Here is a 17738-nt window from a genome sequence, read left to right as displayed (position 1 = left end):
TTGGCGGGGCGGGAGCCCGCACTCCTGTGTGCAGCTGCAGTTTCCCAGCCGTGTTCTAGACCCTGGCATCCCTGTGCTCTCAGGGGCCTGGGAAGCCCCTGCCCCTGTGGGCTTGGAAGTGCCTGCTCCTGCTTCTGGGCCTCTCCCTGCTCCCGGTGCCCACTCCAGTGCAGAGCAAAGTTGTGGCCAAGCCCGAGCGCTGTCGTGACCCAGCTGGGTTTGCGTGCACTCGGGGCGGCACTCACACGCCAGTGCCCCCTGCTGCTTTGGCCCCCTCCAGACTTTGGGCATCAGTGAGCGCAGGAAGCAGCCTAGAGGGTGCTGAGGGCAGCTCCCTGCGGGCCTGCAGACAACCCTCAGCATGAACAGCCTGGCAAACGTGGAAGGCAGACAGGTCCCTAGGCGGAAGGGTGTGGATCCCCAGTGAAACCCCATCTTCAAAGCCAGGAATGGCTTGAAGCCTGGGGGCCGGGCTTCTAGTTCCGGGAGGAGTCCATTGCCTGGAGTGAGAATTTATGATGCTTTTTCCGGCTGGCCCATGGCAGCCCATGGACCAATCAGCACTCACTTCCTCCCTTCTGAGCCCATAGACACCCTCCCCACTCCAATGACCTGCCTGCCTAAAGGAGCTACACACTGTGGGTCTTCTGAGAGCTATTCTTTCGCTCAATGAAGCTCCTCTCTGTCTTGCTCACCCTCCAAGTTGTCCACGTACCTCATTCCTTCTGGATGCAGGACAAGAACTCAAGATCCGCCAATGGCCGGACTAAATGAGCTGTAACACAAACAGGACTGAAACATGCTTCCCCGCCTGCCACGTTGCAGGTGATGAGGAGAGAGGAGCTGCGGCCCTTCAGGGAGCCCAGACCTAGGGGCTCTCCAAACCAGGGCTGTGACGCCCTCTTTAGGGCTCTGTGGTTCCTGGCGTCTCCAAGCTTCCAGGCACCACGGCATTCCCTGGTGCCCATGGTGGAAGCTACTTGCAGGACGCCTGGTCTAGCTGCAGCCTCGCTTGGAGCCAGCGCCTGAACTGGCCGTTAGAGCTGCCTGCCTGCTGGTGCTGCGCAGCCAGCACACCTAGCTGTGCGCTGTGGCCTAACCCCGTGCTCACTCACACATTCCTTGCCACTCCATGCCTGGCTCACCCTTGACAGATGTGGGATCTGGACCGGTAGTGCCAACCAAGCGCAGCCTGCTGGGCCAAGTGTGTGGAATGAGCCCAGTGAGCCCGAGCAAAACTCAAGCAAAGACGCCACGGGCCACAGAGGTTTCTGACTAGAAAAGTGACACCCCAAGGATCCTGTGACACTTGTATTATAAGGCTATTGATAGGGTTAAATGAAACAATGAGAGAAAATAAATTATAAAATGTCTGCGTATAATTAATCCTCAATAAATGTAATGTATACACCCCCACATTACTTGGAGGTTATATGACATATTGATTATGTTCTATGTTTGAACATATGACACAAAGCAAATCTTCAGCAAGAATTAATTAGCAGCAAACTATTAATTTGTGCTCCATCATACTTCTTTGGATAAAGATATTTATTTGTAGATAGGATGTTCTGCCCTTATTAAAACTACCCCGTGCTATTAGTAAATTCCTTCTCATTTGATAATCTTGTCTCAATGCTTTGAGAAGTTGTCCTGTTAGGTGCTGCAAAGCATTCACTGTCAAATTAGGACTGGCCCCTACAATTTTGATGTCTGCAGTTCTGCAGAAGGGACAAGTATCCAGTGGACAGTGAGGCAGGGGAGAATAGAGTAATGGTCAGAAGAAGAGCATCATGAAAACCTGAGGGCTCCAATGCAGAGAGAGTGTGGGGCTATGGCAACAGTTTGGGCTTTAGGAGTCAGGCTGACTTGGTTTCTAATCACACTCTGGACTTTAGAACTGGATAGCCTTGGACATGTTACTAATCTTTCCTAAGTCTCAGTTTTTTTCGTTTTTCAAATGAGAGGAATATAGGACATATCTCATACATTGGATAACCATTAGCATTTACTATATATTCAAGAAATATTAGATCCTGTCGCACACTTTGCCTCCTTTCTTTACCATTTCCTTCTTTTTCCTCAATTTGTATTTTTCCTCCCTTCTCTTTTTTCCTCTCTCCTCAATCTCTGATAGGGCAGATTGAAAAATATTTAATGGACTAGGCATTATTTCATATCAGCAATTGTATATGAGTAGTGTTTCAATTTGTAAATATTATAAATTATAAGAAGTAATGATATGTTAAATAAAGTTTACAACACCAACCATCTTGATCATACTGCTAGCAAAAATATTTATTTTTTGAGATGGAGTCTCGTTCTGTCCCCCAGGCTGGAGTGCAGTGGCACGATCTCAGCTCACTGCAACCTCCGCCTCCCGGGATCAAACAATTCTTCTGCCTCAGCCTCCTGAGTAGCTGGGACTACAGGCGCATGCCACCACGCCCAGCTAATTTTGTACTTTTAGTAGAGACAAAGTTTCACCATATTGGTCAGGTGGGTCTCAAACTCCTGACCTCAGGTGATCCACCTGCCTCAGCCTCCCAAAGTGCTGGGATTACAGATGTTAGCCACTGTGCCCAGCCCAAAAATCTTTTTATCTTTGCGTATTCTACCTAATCCAAATTTTATGTAGTTAAAAACCACAACCTATGTATTATTTTAATGTTTACTATGTTCACTTAATACTAGGTAATTAATATCTTTGCATCTTTCTCTTTCCTTTGTACTTATAGTTGTATTAGGTTACCAAAAGACATTATGATCACTTCCATAACATGCAATATTTAGATGATTTTATTTTTTCTTCTGTTATATAAGTGTCTGATAAAAATGTTTTGGAACCACTGCTCTAGTTGATTTGTAAGATCTTTTTTTTTTTTTTTTTTTTTTTTTTTTTTTTTTTTTTTTTGAGACGGAGTCTCGCTCTGCCGCTCGGGCTGGAGTGCAGTGGCCGAGATCCAGCTCACTGCAAGCTCCGCCTCCCGGGTTCACGCTATTCTCCTGCCTCAGCCTCCCGAGTAGCTGGGACTACAGGCACCGCCACCTCGCCCGGCTAGTTTTTTGTATTTTTTGGTAGAGACGGGGTTTCACCATGTTAGCCAGGATGGTCTCGATCTCCTGACCTCGTGATCCGCCCGTCTCGGCCTCCCAAAGTGCTGGGATTACAGGCTTGAGCCACCGCGCCCGGCCGTAAGATCTTTAACAACTCTTACATTCTGTGATTGGATTAGTTATGTAATATCCCATAAGATGCCCAAGCCACAGGCCTTCCTTCCTTTTTTCCTTTCCTAGTTCTCCTCCTCCCTCCCTTCTTTTCTTTTTCCTTCCCTGCCTTTCATAAATATTTGTGAACTACTACTCTGGGCCAGATGCCACTGTGGGCACTGGCAGAACTGGGTCCCCTGTAGATCAGATAGAAACAAATGGGAAGCTCCGGCCCATTGCCTTCAAAAGTCTTTCTTATTCCAGAGAGGCTTTTGACACAATACTCCTCTCCCCACCAGCCTCTGCTGTGACCAGCTTCTCAATTGAATTACCCTTCAGCGCCCTCACTCAGCTTCATGGTCAGCTTTTACCCAGACTGACTTCTTCTCCATTGGGATCTTTTCTTGGTCTCTTGGTTCCAGACTCACCCTCATCCCTTCCTTGCCTTTTGTTTTCCTCCCAAGTTCTTGGCTTCTTACTCTAGACAGGATATGGCTGTTCCTGCTTTCAAACCTGTCTATTATTCCCAACTTAATCTGTCTGTCAGTGACACCTTCTCCCTTGCTTTAGTGAAAGGCATGGTACCTTAGTCTGTGAGAGGAGTGGGAAGCTTCAGCCTTCTACCTGGTTCTTTAGTTTCTCTAACTTAATCCTTCGGAAGATGGCAAGTCTTTATGTTCTGATTCTGGCAACTTGGCCTGCACTTTCATGTTTAATTACAATCATGGTATGTAGTTTTATCTTTGACTTTAAAATGTTTTACTCATTCAGTTATCATGCATTGACTTCTTCCTATGTTTCTGGCAGTATGTTGGGCACAAGGGTTAATTGTATAATTAGTTTCAGAAAGTTCATATAGTTAACCTCTAAAGCTCTCTGTTAGTATGAATGAGAAATGGGTAAGGACATAACTACTGTTACAGGGGTTTAGATGTCATAATCAAGGTCAGGGACAACATTCTGTGATAATCCAGAGTATGGGAGTGTGAGGGACACACTATGAGTTGATGGCTCTTTGTAACCAGTATTAATCATAGTATGTTTTTTTTTTTAATGACCCAGGAATGCAACCAACATTCTCATTTTATTTTTCTTGGTATTCTTAGCACAGGGCTTGGCATATAGTAGGTGGTTATTAAATACTTGATAACTAAATGAGTGATGCTTTTTCTTATGAGAGAAAATAAATGTTTTTAGAAGAGTCAGCTTTATACCATGGTTTCAGGGAATGAATTGTGATGAAAAGTGAAGATTGTTTTTGCTTGAAAGAGGCTGACATATTTCCCAGACTCGGGATCACTTTCTGTGGTATATGATTTAAGGGTGAGCGAGCATGCCAAAGCACTCCACTTGAGTTGAGTGATGGGGAATGAGTTGTGGAGCTGTGGTCTTAGATGGTATTTTGTGAAAAATAGTGGGAGATTTATGGCTATTAAACAACTTTGTAGCTGCCCCCTTCTTGTTTCGAAGTCTGCCAAATCTCTCCTCCTGTGGTCTGTATCAAGTTCTTTGAGAGCGTCCATGACATTCAGAAATATCCACCGGACTGCAGTTTTTCATTGAATGCACCCATTGGAAAGGGGCTTGAATTTTACGCATTTATCAGTTCCGGTAATCACTGAGTGAAATTCTCGCTTTGCAAGTCTGTTGTAGAATACACTGTACGTGCATTGAATCTTCTCCAAGCAGGTTGCCAAAGTTCTACCTTCCTTCTTTCCGTTATGGATATTGCAGAGTGCAGTATATTAGTGGCTATTTCCTTTATTGATGTGAGTTTTAAAAATTATTGGTAACTCTTTGATTGTAAGCAGGAGAAGAATCAAGTAACCTTCAGAATGCTTTAATGTATATTCAGCAGAAGGACTTACAAGGCCAGAATGAATGTTTCAAGCCTTGCGGGGAAGGGGATACATATTTACCATCATCTGCTTTTTTCTATTCTAGAACTCACTCTCAGTAGCTCTAGAAGAAACAGAAATGGGATATTTCATCACAAAAAGCCAATCAGAGATGACATTCATCCATGTTGTACAAGTACTAGAGAACTGTTACAGGAATTTTTCTCTCATTATGGGTTCATGTCAATATAGGAGTGCATGGATTAGAAAAGAAATAGGGCCTTTTGGTGTTTTTTAAAAAATTTCAGGCTTAAGTCTGAGAAATTTCCAAAATGTAGAAAAGTTTTAAAAATAATGAACACATGTAGGGATCATCCAGAATTTGTGGTTTCTAATACTTTGACATTTTTTTAAAGTCTTCTTTAAATGAAAGAAAGAACATCATATATACAGCTGAAGTTCCCCTCTCTCCACATCCCACTAGCCCCAGTCCTACTACACTGCCCCTTGGCAGAAGCAATCTTTTTCATGAATTTAGTGTATATTTTTTATAATTTTTAGATGTTTCCATACATACATGAAATCAACAAACTTTATGTTTCCATAAATATTATATTACATTTATCATCTTGCAACTTGAATTTTCACTCTGTATTACATTTTTAGACCTATTCTAAGTGAGATATAGAAATCAGGTTTGTTTCTCTTAAATACTAAATATTATTTGGTCTTACTGATATACAACATTTATTTATTTTCCTCATCGACAGACATTTGAGTTAATTCCAGTTTCTTCTGTTATAAATAATGCTGCAATAAACATTGTTTTATGTTTCAATTTGCAGAACCATGTGAGATTTTCTGTAGAGTATATATTTTAAGTGAAATTGCTGCACCAATTTTCAATTTTATTAGATATTGCTAAGTTACTCTTCAAAGCAGTCGAACCAATGTACATTCCCACTAGCAAGGAATGAGAGGATAACAGTTTCTTTTTCCTTTGTTCTCACTAGTACTTGCTATTGTGAGACTTAAAAGTTTGTCAATATGATGAGTGGAAAAATCATATCTTGTTTTAATTTGCATTGCCCTTAGTCCTAGTAAATTTCAGCGACTTCACTTATGTTCATTGACTGTTCAGGTTTTCTCATCTTTGAATTTCCAGACATTTCCTTTGTCTATTTTTCTATAATATTTTCTATTGATTTAAAAACATTCTTTTTTTATTTGGATATTAATTATTTATTGTAGATATTGCAAATATTTCCTGACAGGAGAATTTAAAAAGTAAAATGTAAAACTATAATTCCTTGCCATAGGCATTTACAAAATATGGCAAGAGCCGGGTGTGGTGGCTCACGCCTGTAATCCCAGCACTTTTGGAGGCTGAGCCAGGTGAATCACCTGAGGCCAGGAGTTAAACACCAGCCTGGGCAACATGGTAAAACCCTGTCTCTACTAAAAATGCAAAAATTAGCTGGATGTGGTGGCACGTGCCTGTAATCCCAGCTACTCAGGAGGCTGAGGCATGAGAATTGCTTGAACCGGAGAGGCAGAGGTTGCAGTGAGTTGAGATTGTGCCTCTGCACTCCAACCTGGGCAACAGAGTGAGATTCTGTCTCAATAACAACAACAAATTTGCCAAGGATTCAAATATTTGAGAGTCTTTATAATCTTCAAGATTCAGATTTACTCAGATTTGCTTATTCTCATTTTAGGCATATCTTCTTAATCCAGGCAAAAGAAAACATTATTTAAATTTTACATTACTGCATACTCAGTATACAATGGGTATACTGCCTCAGTTTCAAGGCGAGTTCTTTATTCTTTGGCAGATACTGTATAAATTTAAGACATTTTCTTGCCCACTTCTTTCATATGATAATTGTGTCTTTCTGAATTATGCTTCTAATCCTAAGGTTCAGTGAACATCACTATTGAAAGGATCACATGGGCTTCATTTTGAAAAAAGCCAAGTCAAAGAGCTGATAGTTGGAACATTGATTTGTAGTTGTTTTCCTAAACATCCAGCCATAGAAGTCCCACCAAAAGGCATAGTTTGCAAAATCATTCTTTCCTGGATTATTTTCCATGATGTGAGTTTATCAATGGACACTGAGCAGAAAAGTAATTAAGTGCTGGTCATAGAATGATGACTGCAAAACAACAGAAGCCACACCATTTTTTGCTCTACCTAAAATACAGAACAAAACTAAATATCTCTTTTACGCTTGGTTACAAAATTCTAATGTGTAGCACAGTCAGAGGTGTATCCGAAAAGGTGGCATTTGTTCCAGTAATTGTAGAAAAAAGCTGTCATCAAATTGTCAACAGCCCAAATCGAGATTAAAAGTTCTAAGAAATATCACAACACAACAAACTAAAACTCATACTGGATTTTTGGGTCTTTTTTTAAAGTGATGAGATGGAGCAGAAATATTGACAGCTATGGCTTCCTATGGAGGAAGTATGATAGATCTAGGGAGGATGACCCCTGTACCCTCACCCCATATATCCTGCCTCAAGCATTAAATAGATGTCATATTTAGGACACTATCATCATGTTTCATTCATCATGTAGAAATTACAGGAGACCTTGAATACAAATAGAGAGATACTTGGTGACTGTAGTATTTGATTTTTAATCTAATTTTGGGCTCCACATTCTTGTAGTGTGCTAAAAAGTGGAAAAGTCTTTCCTACTTTAAAACATGTTTTTCTTGATGACTAAGCCTTTATTTCTGTGGACCCAATAGTCTTGGATCCAACTTGAAACACCGTATATTTGCCTTGGAGCTGGAGTGAAGAAGTGCGACCTGAAAACTGTTTTCTACCTAGGGACAGGGCTTCTGATTTTGCTGCACTCTCTTCCTGTAAGTCTCCACTGAAAGCCGCTTAGTCAAACGTCTCAAATGTCAGAAATGAAATTTAAAGGGTTTTTCTAGCAAGTAGGTCTAATCTCCTACTTAGTTTTGATTCCTATAATATAGGTAATCTCTTTGGAGAAAAGGCCTGCTTTTAGGAGGGCAAATATATCCCATAGAATGTATTTCCTACTCCGGAAAGAAAAATGTAGCATTAATGAAATTTACTTTTTCACGAAGCTTGGAAAGATTGTAAGCTTCAGATTTTGATCCTAGCAGATGTTCTTTTTGGGATATTAAAAAAAAAAAAAGCTGCATTTGATTTAGGCATCTCAGTTAAGAGTTACAGTGGTAATAATGCTTCTTGCTACTAGCAACCACACTGTGAGTGTGGCATACTGGCCATTGGTTCTGAGTGATAGCTGACCCCAAGCTGAAGTACTTTCTTTTGGCTTTAGCTCACAAGGATGTTGGGTTCTGAAAAGAGAGCCTTAGCAGCTTGGGCCATCTCAGACACCGTTCTATGGTTAAAGAGTTGTCTGCATGCAGTGAAAAAGCATCATCCTAGATGTATCTGATGTTATTTTCTTTTAGGCCTTGGAGTGACACATTTGTTGATAAGCACTACATCCCAAATCCAAATTTCAGATGTATTTCTCATCGCTGTTGTTAAACTGAGCCAGAATCCCCAGTGCACAACACAAGACAATTTATATCCTTTCCTATGGTGACTTCATTCTGCTGAGTCTTTCATGCCACTGGGCTCATGGAAGTCAGCCCTGGTTTTCCCCATTTATCCCTAGGGGCAGAACTTAACCTCTTCACTAGTATCCAAAGAAATCTGCCTATAGCCAGCCTTTACTTTGTGGGAATTACTGGATGAAGGCCTGATGGAAATCTAAGCCTTTAACTTTTCCTGTCTTCTGCCTCTCTCTTTCTCCTCCTCCCTCTCCTTTCATTTCAGCACATAAACTGCCCCCTTTTCTTAGAGCTATTCCATATGTACCAAGGCCCCTCAAAGCTTTGGATCTTACCCAACACTTACCAGAATATTATTTCAACAAAAACAACTCTTGCTTCCTAAGAAATATCTTGGTGGATAATTTTCTCCAAGCTTAGATCCCAAGGAGACAAGTCTAGGTAAATGAGGAGTTTGGTATTTGGTGTTGCTTCATGTTGACTTTGTTTATGTCACACAGGCTTCCAGTGAGGATGTTGCCGGCTCCCCGGAGCTCCACTACACGCCCTTGCCTTCTGCTTCCAGGGAACTCACCAGTCACCAAGGTTGGAACTCAGCTTTTTATTGCTCTCAGTGGGTGCAGGGAGGGACACTTGGCTGTGCAGAGCTCTGGCTCATTACTGCTGCCTCGGCACTTTAGAAAGAACACAGTGCTTTTTAAGTCCTTGATGAGAAAACCATACCTGTCACACGTAGTGATTTTAACCTGTATTAAACAGAATTTAGTGGCAGTCTACTCAGGAGGCAAATAAATCTACGGTATAATATAATTTTGTGATTTTTTTTCTTTAAATAAAGAGATTAGAGTACTTAAAAATTATCAAGGAGATGTTAACTCCAGTATTAGTGATGGAGAGAATTTGGGAAACTCACTAACATTTATAAAAGTGTCATTGTTTGAGAATATAACAACATCTGTAATTTCAAAATGAATGAACTCTACGTTATAACTAAAAGGAATTCCAGTTTGCCTGGCAACATTGAGAGAAGCCATGTGCAGTTTTTGCTGAATTCCCTTATTCTCAAAACGTTAATTTGGTTTACTCAGTTTTACCAAAGCCTTGCATGTCTGTTGCCATCTCTAGAGTCTTCAACTTCAAAAGCAGACAGAACACTGACATGAAATATTTGAAAATGTCTTATCCCTAAGCTGGCTGTTTTAAATATTGTTTCCCCAAGAAGGAAATTCCACTTGTACATGTAAAGAGGAACGTGAACAGGGACTATTCCGGCATTGTCATCCCAGCAGCATTGCAGGATGAGCAGGTGGAAGAACAGGCTGTGTAGATGCTCAGAAAGTAGTGAACCTGACCCTCCGAGTCACCATCTGGGCTCTGGGCAAATGGGATACTTGTATTCTGCAGGAAATGAAGAAGAGAGTAGTGCAGGATTTCCAGTGTCTGTGGCTTGGACCTGTGTTGCCTTTTTGGTGTCTGGGCATCAATAGAACTTTTCTACATTTAAATATACTTTAGTTAATTTGGTGAAAAATCAATTTTTGCTCCAAGTTGGGGGAATAAGCTGCTGCCGACCTGCTGTGTTTTGAGGGGTCTGAACAGGTCTCTTTCGCTGAATATTCTTTTGGAGGTCTTAAGCATACATCCCTTTCGAGACTGTTTTTGGGGGAATTTCCCTAAAATGACACCACATCTAGTTGGAGCAACAAATTAACTCTTAAATTAGCCTCATATCCTCATGTGTTTATTTATTGGTTTCTTGTATTTGAATAAGGGTATTTTTACTTTAGAGTCTATTGAATAAGTTGCATAGAAACCGAAGTCTCAGAAACCTCCCAGCCACTTGTAAAGTTTATCTGGCCATGAAATTGAGATTTCACAATAGGGAGAGATGATCAGATAGATGATAATCATTAGGAATAGGGCAAATATCATCTGTCATTTTTAACAGTAATATAAAGAATCTGAGACTTGAAGGAAGGAAATATAACACAATATGGTTTTAAGATATTTGGAATAATATTTGGAATATGGAAAAATGCCTAAAGTTGTTAGAGTTCAAATAAGTGCTCTTGGATGACATTAGGGCCTAACATCAATGAGAGAAATGTAAAGACATTTTTTAAAGGGAACCAACACAGACATCTCAATTTTACTGAAGAAAATCCCTACACATTTAACACATTGGTTTCCTGATCAGTGCTGATTTGGTTGTTGATAAAAGCAAGTCCGCACCATCAAATGATCTTTGGGCTGATGGCCATAAGGAGACCAATAAAGAGAAGACCAAGGAAGTTCATTAAAGCTAGATTATTGAACTGATCTGTGCCGGAGAAAGGTGAGACTAATATATTTTAGCTTGGCATAAACCAATTTGGCTTGAACCAACTTGGCTTTTCCCAAATGAGAAAGTCATTATTTTTTGGCACTAAAATGAAACCACTTAATACTATCTCGTTTTTTTTAATATTTAAGAGAATTATTTCAAGTTTCTGATCATGTAAATCACGAAACTATTTGAATGTCATTTGTTAATACCTTCATGCAAACAGCTTACAAACATTTATGCAGAAGGGGGCCTTTCATGGTGTGAGGACAAATTACATCAATTCTTTCTCCAGTGAAATTCTCCATGATGTCTGAAACTTTTGTCTATACAGTCCTCACTGGAAGTTCTCTTTGCAAATAATTTTTTATTCATCCAGTTCCCAATCTCTTTTCCTTCCGCACCAACAACTACAGAAACTGGCGGGCAGTAGTTCATGCGCAAATTGCTATTTTTCTGTACATGCCATTTTCCCTTTACTTGTCCTTTTATGTAACTTCCAATGTCGAGTATGATAGGCCCAAGATTCGTGTCCTAAAAACTGTAGATTCAAATGCAAAGGAAGTCCGGGCTTAGAATAATGATCAGGAGACCTGGGACTCAATTCTTCCATCTGCTACTTGTAGATAATCCATATATCACAGGGATAGTAACATGTCGTACTTTGCTTCCTACATGAAACTTTTACTGATCTGAGTTATGTTGATTTTCTTCTTTCTATAGGTACATCTGATATTTGTTTCTATCTTCCAGGTGCAATTGTTCATATTCTACTTTGTATGATAAAGGTCAGGTTCTGTGTGTCTTAAACTCCTTATAAATGAAAACTTCCTGAGAGGTAGCAGTAAGTCCAAATCATCTTTTTTTTTTTTTTTTTTTTTTTTTGAGATGGAGCCTCACCCTGTCACCCAGGCTGGAGTGCAATGGCACAGCCTTAGCTCACTACAACCTGCCTCCCGGGTTCAAGTGATTCTCCTGCCTGAGCTTCCTGAGTAGCTGGGATTACAGGCACGCACTACCACACCTGGCTAATTTTTTGTATCTTTAGTAGAGACATGGTTTCACCGTGTTGACCAGGGTGGTCTCAAACTCCTGACCTCATGATTCACCTGTCTCGGGCCCCCAAAGTGCTGGGACTACAGGCATGAGCCACCGCTCCCAGCCTCATCTTCTCTTTGATATCACTGACACTGCCCATTCTTCAGGTATCAGCTTACATATCACAGCTCCAAAGGAAACTCCCCTGATCCCCCCTACACACTTATATTAGGCCAGTGTTCCCTGTTCAGGGACTATCTTCCTAGATGGGCCATAAGCTGTTGGAAAGAGTGGTTGTGATTACATATGTTCACCACTTTATCTGCAATGCCTGGCACAGGGCCTCCTACCTAAATGGAGTTCCATATATATTTGTTCAGTAAAGACTGAGTAATAGAAACCCAGGGGAAGCGTGAGTATCTTAGTCACCTCTGCAAGGTAACTTGATTGCATGTGAGAAAGGAGACCCTGCCTCCTTTGGGGGTGAACACACTAAAGGGAAAGGTCTAGCTGTGTGGACCTCAGACTTCAATTCTGTTGCTTTCATAAACCCAAACCATCAGGGATGGGTGTCATATGTGTTGATTCATTACCAGAGAGCATTTAGTCGCAAAGCCTAACTTCTAAATAGTTGATTATTTCAATGTTGTAGTTTTCAAGCATTGGTAGTTTGATGGTAGGGAAGGGAATAGAATGAATTGAAGTAACTGATGGAATTATGTTACTAGAACAGAAAGTCTCAAGGAAGGGGTCAGACTCTCAGTAAGGTAAAGATTGTGGTACACACATGGATTTAGAATGGTCCACCTGAATTCTCTCTGAGAATGCTGCCCTGGGTTGGAGCACATCTTTGGAATGAGGAGGACACGGGGATGTGTCAGTAATCTCAGTTGTTCCCTAGTGACAATCTACATATTGTGCCCTTGGCTGTGTCCATGTTATGAGGAGTGCTAAAATATCTGTTGGAGAAATGTCCCTTTAAATATGTTATGAGTACAGGACATGCCCTAGCATGCCAGGTATTGCCGTTCTTTACCTAGTAGCTCTTAGAAGTAGAATTCACATTTGTACAGGGCATTGTATCTTTTGGGGAAAACATTTCTATTTAGAATGTAAACTATATCATCCTCAAGAAAACCCTATAAAGTGGGGAGGGCAAATATTATTCCCATTTAACAGAGGGAGACATCAAGAATTGATGGGGATGATGGAGCAACTCAACAACAGGCAAGGGAAACAAAATCAAACCCTGTGCCCTTAATTCTCAGGTCACCCCTGACTTTTGTCCTTTACCCAGTGCATATGAAGCAAATGTAGGTAGGACTAACTGTGGCCTTGAGCTGGAAGGAAGAGGAGAAAAAGTACAGGTAGAGGCATGGCCTGGAAATGTTCACCACTGCCATGCATTTCCAAAGCCTGTGCTAAGGCTGCTAGGAGATACTTGCCTGCCTCTGTCAAAGAATTGCATTACTCCTGCTCCACCATTCTTTATTTTTAAATTACAGAACAATAAAATCAGGAGTGGAGAAGGTTTGAAAACAAAAAGGGACAATGCTCCATGTCAGTCTGGATGGGGAAAATAGAAGGCACGCTATGTATTCCAGTAATGAAGAGTTTTAATGGAAGGAATTAGAGGTGCTGCCACCACCCAGTCTCAACCTCAGCACTGAACCAGTGATTCTCAGCAGCTTGCTGGAAAGTTTCTGTGGATCACAGGAACACCTAGGTATCTCTCACTGACTTTCTTTATCTGAAGCACCTGTGCAGGGATTCTCACATTCACCTGGAGACTGTTTCAGTCATTGCCATTATCCATACGTTGCTCTGCTCCTCCTTTTCTCTAGATTTCCAGATCATACTCCAGCATCTCTCTTAGGCCAACTCTCACCTAGGTTGATTCGCTGAAGGTGATTCTGAGATATACAGTTTTCAGTTCTCCCTTGAAGCTACAGAGAAAACCTTAGAAGAAAGCGGATGGTGGTAATGCTAAAACAGAGAATCCAGCACATCTACCATAACCCCGCCTTGCCAATAGCTATCACGTGGAGGATCTCATTTCAACTTGTCTGCATACACGCTTTGCAAGATAATTGCAAGCCTAGTGAATGCCCCCGAATTATTTATTTCCTGATGCTTATACTATAGTCTTGAAGGTATGCCATAGTTAGCTTGCCATATTAAACATTGGACTTGAAATGTATAAAAGAAAGAAAGCAAAAAAAAAAAAATGAAGAGGAAATTTGCTGTGAAACTTGCTTAGAGATAACCTTTCTACTTTGACTATTGTTGGCAATCTTGCCATTATTTTTATTGACACAGTTGTTAGGTACTCATCTTCCTCTCCAACCAGGGGCTTGATCTATTTGTGTTTGAAATTGGTTGCTGGGACTGTCACAAAGTAATTTATACAGCAACTTATCATAATTAGTTATCGTTTGCAGTTTCCCTAATGTGAGTTGCATTTTATGCTTAGCAATTGATTTTTCTGTATATCTCCATGAAGCAGCTCAATGTATGCCATTCAAAAAAGAAGAAAAAGACCGAAAGAAAAACTGTGGTTTTTTATATTATTTAAAACATTTTTAGCCTGAGATATCATAAAATACGTTTCCACAGGAGCCATAAATACAGAATGCTTTGCTTCAACTCATTAAATCAGCCAAAGTGAAGGTGAACAAAAGGAAATTTAAATGTCTGTATGTGAAGAGGTAGCAATGTAGACAAAGATATTTGGGATGGGGAGATGTTGGCCAGAAAAACTTCATGCCAACAAGCATAATGCTTTCAGGAGGGCTCAAAAGGAAGTTACTTGATGACTAAACTATTGCTCACAATTTGTTTTGGGCTTTTATAGGATTTAGAGGTGCAGGGGCAGAATGATGTGATACTTTTCCTTATCCATTATAAGGGTCACAGCCTATAACAAAAGACAGGTTAACAAGAGAAGAGGATAAGAAATTTACTTAATCAAAGTTTTCTGAGACAGGGGGGCCTTCAGAAATGAAAGGGAAAACTATTTTTATGCTTATGTTAATGAAGAATGGACAGCTGTGTAGAAACATGATTAGACAAATGGTATGATCTAATGGTAGTAAATTGAGGGGAAACGCAGCAAGCCCTATCTGTTCAGATTCTTCTTGACCTCTCTATGTAGCATTCCTTCCCCTGGTTATAGCACAGGACCCTCTGAAATGAGAGTCTTCAAAGGAGAAGAGAGAGTGTGACCTTTCTAGGTTTCATGGCTGGCTTTAAGGGACAGTATTCTAGTTTCAATGACCCCACTTAGGGAAAAGGAATTCTGGTTTCTGTAACTCACTGCAGGGGAGAGACAGAGGGATGAAGGAGCAGGTAAGAGAAGTCCAGAGAGACCTTGCTTTTGAGGCCCTTCCAGTGTCTTTTGTTTCAAAGCACTCAGCACGTCAAGGTGCCACAATTTGGGGTATTGTGTTCTGAGCCCTGTCAGAGGCAGTATGTCTCTTTTAGCAACTTTTAGTTTTTCATTTTTAGATTTCTACTATCTTGTCGTGTCAGCCACAGGGAATGTGAAAGCTCAGTGTATCTGATCATTATAAACAAAATCTACAGCAAACAATAGCAAAGACTCAGGAAAATAGATGCATTTATTTAGGCCAGCTTAATAGCTCAGCATCAAGGAATCTTTTGCCTACTGCCTCTTGGTTCTCACTGATCATTTAAAAAGATGGGGCTGGATGCAGTGGCTCACGCCTGTAATCCCAGCACTTTGGGAGGCTGATGCAGGTGGATCACTTGAGGTCAGGAGTTCGAGACCAGCCTGGCCAACAGTTTGAGACCAGACAGGCCAACTGGCCCGTCTCTACTAAAAATACAAAAATCAGTTGGGTGCAGTGGCAGGCACCTGTAATCCTAGCTACTTGGGAGGCTGAGACAGGAGAATTGCTTGAATCCAGGAGGCGGAAGTTGCAGTGAGCAGAGATCATGCCACTGCACTCCAGCCTGGGTGACCGAGTGAGACTCTGTCTCAAACAAAACAAACTAACAAAAAGATGGGATGAACAATCTGATGGTTCTGGTGACTTTGCCAGGTAGGTCTCACCTAAGGTCAGACCCTATTACTGAGACAACCTGCTTATATATTGCCTTCTGCCTTCCAGAATATTTTGATTAGTCTTTCAAGAGAGCTAAGCATCAAATAATTTCTCCAAAAATTGTCACTGACTCATTGAAAGTTCATAGAAGCACGACAGATCCAAATTTTCCCCATGAATAATGTATTGAAAAGTCGCAAAAGGAAAGAGAGAAAAGAAAAAAGAAAAAAAACCTCCTTAGAGACAAAGACATGTTTTTGTTCAGGGGTCCTGTCAAATAAGAGTATGGCCTTGGCTTGTATCTTTTAGACTTCTTGCCACCACTGTGCCTTGACTGTGTGGGGGAAGAGTGTGTTGGTTCCTCGTGCAGAACTATTATTAGCATTTGCTAATTATGTAAAATGATTTCCTCTGATGACATTTTCAACAGAACCCATTACTTTAGTTTTCTTTCCTTCATAATGCTTTTATGGGCTTATAATCTTTGTGGAATTCTCAGATGCTGAGAGATGCTAAAGTTTCCTTTATTTAATCGAGGTGACTAGTAATTTGACAGTAGTGGTTGACAGGTTTATTTTATCTGCGTGGCAGTAGGAGTCTATTTTCAGTGGGTGCACTCTGTTCCAAAGTAAAAGGACTTTACTAAGTGCTGAATAAATTGTACTTTCCTTTGATTCTAGACCTTGCTGAAGTGGTTTAAAAACTCTGGTCTGGGTCATCAAATTCATCTCCCTGCTACTTTGCAGGGTCAATAGCTTCACTCTGTACAGAGCCGGGCTGGGGTGGATTGGAATGGAGGGTAGTGTAGATTAAAACTTCCGCACATATATAGATAGATGTGCATGTGTGCACTCGCTGTCTGCGAGGGTGGCAGTGATGGAAGAGCAAGCCAAGTGGAGTCTGAAGATGGATGAATCTGTTAGACTATTACCAAGACTGGCATGGAGTTTAGCCAGGAACTTTAAGCAACCTCCTTTAAACATTTGAAATCCATAGGGGTCCATTTCCTCTCCTTTTTCTCCAAGGATGATTTTTCATTTGCAGTCTCCGAGATTGCTTTATTTCTATTCTTTGGACAGAATTGTGGTATTCTCATAGACACAGAAGGGCTACGAATCTGGTTTTTCTTTCCCAGAAGCGAAGCAAGGAGGGAAAAATGTATTTCAGTTTTCCCCTGCCCCTCAAATAGTAGCAAACCCTACTTCTGTAAAATGAGAGGTCAGAAAGACAACTCTTCCCCCAACAGGCAGTCCCAATAAAAAATGATGTAAAAACATGCTGCCTTTATCTTAAAAAATGGGAGCTTAGAATGTACGGGGTGGAAGGTTCTAAATGGGCTTGTGTTTTAGAGTCCTTATGTTTCTTGCCCCTTTTTATGAGGAAAGAAGTATGATATGGTCAGTAAGACAAAGATTGCTATGAGCACAGTCATTCAAGAATCTCCCCAACATGTCTTTATTTAGTACCTACTGTGTACCAAGTGTATTGTTAGGATTTGTGGAGAATTCAGAAATAGAGAATATTATCCCTATCTTCCAGGAATTTATGGTTTGATTGAGGAGATCCCAAAAATGAAGTAATACCAACCAAACAAGATATTATATGTTATATAAATAAGGGCTATATTAGTTGGTAAAAGCTGCAGGTGCTCTCAATGTTTAGAAAAGATAGGGCACAGTGTAGGTGAGACTCCTCAGGC

At 40.9% G+C, this 17738-nt stretch overlaps 1 protein-coding gene across 3 annotated transcripts in view; it reads left to right on the top strand.

Annotated features, from left to right (window-relative positions):
* The window catches only part of LRMDA (leucine rich melanocyte differentiation associated), a 1123874-nt gene that overhangs the window by 877717 nt on the left and 228419 nt on the right, over nucleotides 1-17738 (top strand). For all 3 annotated transcript variants that reach the window (XM_065520859.1, XM_065520857.1, XM_065520858.1), the window contains one exon: nucleotides 9112-9196. In XM_065520859.1, coding sequence (XP_065376931.1) covers nucleotides 9112-9196 — 85 coding nt within the window. The remainder of the gene's footprint in view (nucleotides 1-9111; nucleotides 9197-17738) is intronic.

The sequence above is a fragment of the Macaca fascicularis genome, chromosome 9 (assembly GCF_037993035.2).
Source record: "Macaca fascicularis isolate 582-1 chromosome 9, T2T-MFA8v1.1".
NCBI lineage: Eukaryota > Metazoa > Chordata > Mammalia > Primates > Cercopithecidae > Macaca > Macaca fascicularis.
Note: the sequence above shows the minus strand (reverse complement) of the source record. Positions and strands in the feature narration are given on the sequence as shown.